Source organism: Punctularia strigosozonata (assembly GCF_000264995.1).
Source record: "Punctularia strigosozonata HHB-11173 SS5 unplaced genomic scaffold PUNSTscaffold_69, whole genome shotgun sequence".
NCBI lineage: Eukaryota > Fungi > Basidiomycota > Agaricomycetes > Corticiales > Punctulariaceae > Punctularia > Punctularia strigosozonata.
The window spans coordinates 1-3627 of record NW_006767501.1 but is presented as its reverse complement, the minus strand read 5'-3'; the positions used below and the strand labels follow the sequence as shown (position 1 = coordinate 3627).

The 3627-nt window shown below is 57.9% G+C and overlaps 1 protein-coding gene across 1 annotated transcript; it reads right to left on the bottom strand.

The window, feature by feature from the left end:
- Positions 1-446: 446 nt before the first annotated feature.
- On the bottom strand, positions 447-2907 carry PUNSTDRAFT_36901 (uncharacterized protein; the record flags this gene model as incomplete). Its single annotated transcript, XM_007389344.1, has 2 exons — positions 447-758; positions 2359-2907. Coding segments are annotated over 2 exons (861 nt in total), but the record flags the coding sequence as incomplete, so codon positions are not given.
- Between the last annotated feature and the right edge of the window lie 720 nt (positions 2908-3627).

The following is a 3627-nucleotide window of genomic DNA, read 5'->3' as shown; positions in this document are numbered from 1 at the left end:
CGGTTTTTAGTCATGTATTCTCTACCGAATGTATACAGGATGCGGGCGGGCGGGCGCTGAAGCTACTACTCGCTGTCTCTAGCTGCTAGTGGGGTTCTGAGGGAGAGAGGCGCGACACGCGTCAGAGTTTCAAAGTTCCTCCCTCGAGCCCAAGACGGCGCACCGAGCTTCGCTCGGTGCTCGCTTCTTGGGTCGTCGTCCGGTTCAAAGCCGTTCTGAGAGCAGTCGACGTTCTCCTGTGGTGTGGGTGAAAGGCGATCGGCCCCGAGAGGCCGATAACCTTGGGCGCAATCCGAGGGCGAGCCCGGAGGCTCGCCCAAACCGCCCACCAGCCGCGGACGAGGCCGAGGATGAGCCCACCCCCGGCGGAACAAATGCCACTGGGCTTAGCTGCGCTTGAAGGGCTGGATGCGGTGTAAGTGTCAGGGGAGAATGTCCTCCACGGACCTCCAATACTGCAGGAACGCATCTGATGACCACCGGCCCGCCGTTTTGACGACGTGCGGCGGGACGCCGGCCAGTAGGAGCTCTGTCGTCCCCCCGATCCGGAAGCAGTGGCCGGTGATGCGCGGGTAACGGTTCCGCGACCAGACCGAGTTGCAGCGCGCCAGGAAGGCCGTCTTCGTGAGTAGTTTCTGGCCTTGCGGATGCGCGTATGCGAACAGCGAGGTGTCTTTCGGGAGGCGACTTGTTTGAAGGTGGTACTGCAGCGCGTAGACCGGATCTGTGGATCCGCGTTGATGGTGGAGGAAGACCACCTCCCCAGGACCCCTGAATATACGGTCATAGGCCTGACCCCAAGTTCGGTCTGACGACCGGTTTTCCTCCGGATTGAGAACACCCTCCGAAGCCGATTTTCCTCCGGACTAGGACAGGCCTCAAGCAACCTGCTCGATTTTCCTCCGGATGGATGGACAGGCCTCTGAAATCGGCAAAAAATCCGCATTTTCGCTCTCTCTGGCTTTTTTTCGCGTTCCTTCGCCTTCAGCACATCTTTTATCACCCATAGACTAAACCTGCATGTATTACAGATGTAATAACAACGACAGCAATAAAACTTCGTCACTCCGAGTCTGAAATGTTGCCCGCCTGATGGGCAGCGTTGAACTTGCGGGATCGGGAGAACTTGATGGCCAGGGACAACCTGTCGGATTCATACAGAAGTGTGCCGAACAGCTCGGATGATGTCGCACCGAGCTCGAGAGTTGAGCCATGGCCGCGGGACGATGCCTCGTTGTTCCTTTTGAGCCGGCAAAGGAAGGTAATTGGTGGTATAAGTGCGAACTTGAGAGTTCGGACGTTGGCCAGCTGTGTATGGCGCGGAACTGATTGCCGAAGTGGTGTTCGTAGAGCTGAACGGCGAGATTCGACACAGCGCCGATGGTTGGGAGTGCCTGAGACAGAGGCGTGCTTGGTGTTCTTGCCAGCGCTCTTCGAACAGATGAATATCACTGTTGCAACGGTGAGCGGGTCATTCCTAAATACCGCTCGTCGTTGGACGAAGACCTAAGGAGTAGTACGACGGCACTCACTGAAATGTATCCAGAACCGTCAAACGAAGTCTCGTACCTCCTTCGCGGCTGCATCAGCCGTCACCACTGCGTTCGCAGCATTCCCTGTTGCCAGCTCATCTTGTGTTGTCCAACGGACAGCACGTTCCTGCTCCTTCAAGACATCATGCATCCCCCGAAGCAACTAACGGCGGGCTGAGTCCGCTGGATTCTCTCCTCTCCTCTGAGCAACAGCGGTGTGCACTCCGCGCTTTGCCTGGGATCCGTCGAGATAGGGGGGAGAGTACGATTGATGAAGTCCTTGACAGGTAAGTCTGGCATATGCAGCCAACCATTGTATCACAGTGAAACGTTGAGCTCCCTGTCGCATGCCTCCCAGACGGCTGCAGGTGTATTCTTGTATGTATGACCTTTCCCAATCCAGTCTTCCAAGAGAATGTCGGTACACAGGTCCATGATGTCCATCTTGATCTGGCAGGAATGTTCCAAGACGGCGAGTACAGGTGCGGTGGAAAAAAGTCGACGGTATCGGCTACGTCGAAAACTGATTGCAAAGCCTTGTCTACTTACTACATTAAAATACATTGCTCGCGGGTCGAACACGAGCACCTTGGTAAAACCTCTTGAACCTGCGCTACATACCATGTCGTACTCCGCACCACTGAACCACGTGGTCCTTAGGACAGGCCTCCTAATTTGGCCTCATATTCCTCCGGACTCACGGGACAGGCCTCCTTCTCTCGGCACCCCTCACTCCTCCGGATTGTGACCAGGCCTACGACCGCTAGAGAGCACATTTTCCTCCGGACTACCGGCAGGCATTTGGCCCTGCATTCAGGGGTCCTACCTCCCCTCGGCTGTAACGCGTCTTGGTCGACGGTAGCGACAGCGTGTACGTCGACGAGAGGGGGGCGGGGTTGCGGAAATCCGCTCGCCTCGGTATTCGGGTCGGGTTCGCGTTTTGGGATGCGGGGAGTACTTCCCCGGCTCGGAGTTGCCCCCAGAGCATCGTGCAGGCGGCGGCGTAGACGGCCGAATCGAATGTGGAGTTGAAGTCGAGTGCCCTGTGGAGGCAGCGTAGCATGTCGCGGGTCACTGGGGCGCGTGCGGGTTTGCGTGAGTGTTTCGGTCGGAGATTTTCGACGCCCTTCACTGCGTACTGGAGGCGTGTTCCTCCGAGCCATGGGGCATTCTGGGCTATATGCCACGCCTTCAGCGCCGCAACCCAGTTCCGAGCGGTGCTCCCAGCGACCTGGCCGGAGCCGGTGGCTACGAATGCGCATAGTACTACTTCCTGCGCTGGAAACCGGTCAACTACGGGGATGCGTTCCGCGACGCAAAACTGGGTGAACTTCTCAACTACCGTGCCGTAGCCTTTCAGGGTGTTTGGCGCCCATCCGGCTCGTATAGTCTTCTCCAGTTGTTTCTGGGTGCCTTTCGACAAGGTGATTTTGCGGGGGTTGTGGAGAAGCGCCGCCGCTGTTGAGCCTGCGCCCGGGTTGAAGAATGGCCGCGCCGGCTTGCGTCGGTTGGCCTTCACTGTCGGGGAGGTGTGGGCTGCCCAAGGCCTTTCCGCTGTGATGTTGGCTGGAGTTCTGGTGGTGCGTGTGTGCGGCATGTACGGTGCGAGAGCGAGCGAGCTTGTCTGCTTTGGCCAGCCTGGGCGTGGCGGAGCCTGGGAACCGGACATCTGCCGACGCGGCACGGGTCTATTGCGACAACTCCGACTACGCCGCCTTAAGGTAACGGAATACAGCGATATATGCAGACTTCACACGGCTCCACAGGGATTTTTTGGGCTGAGGGGATGGGTGAGGTGCTTTGGTGTCTTGGATGAAGCGCCCGCACACGCAGTCGCCCGCGACCACTCCAGGGCTGTCGCCCCCAAACCAGTGGGTGCAAGTGCCCCCGCCCTTGGCATATCCCTCCACCAGTGTCTGGACGCTCTGTGAGGAAGTATATGCTGTCCGTCGTGAGTCTCTGAGCCCGCACCTGGGGAGTGAGGTACCTTTGTACTGAGCTGCTCCAGACCCATCTTCATAGGCAATCGAGCGCTCAAACTCGATTTTTACAATCATTTCTTGCTCTTCCGACCTCCTGAGCGAACACATCTCCT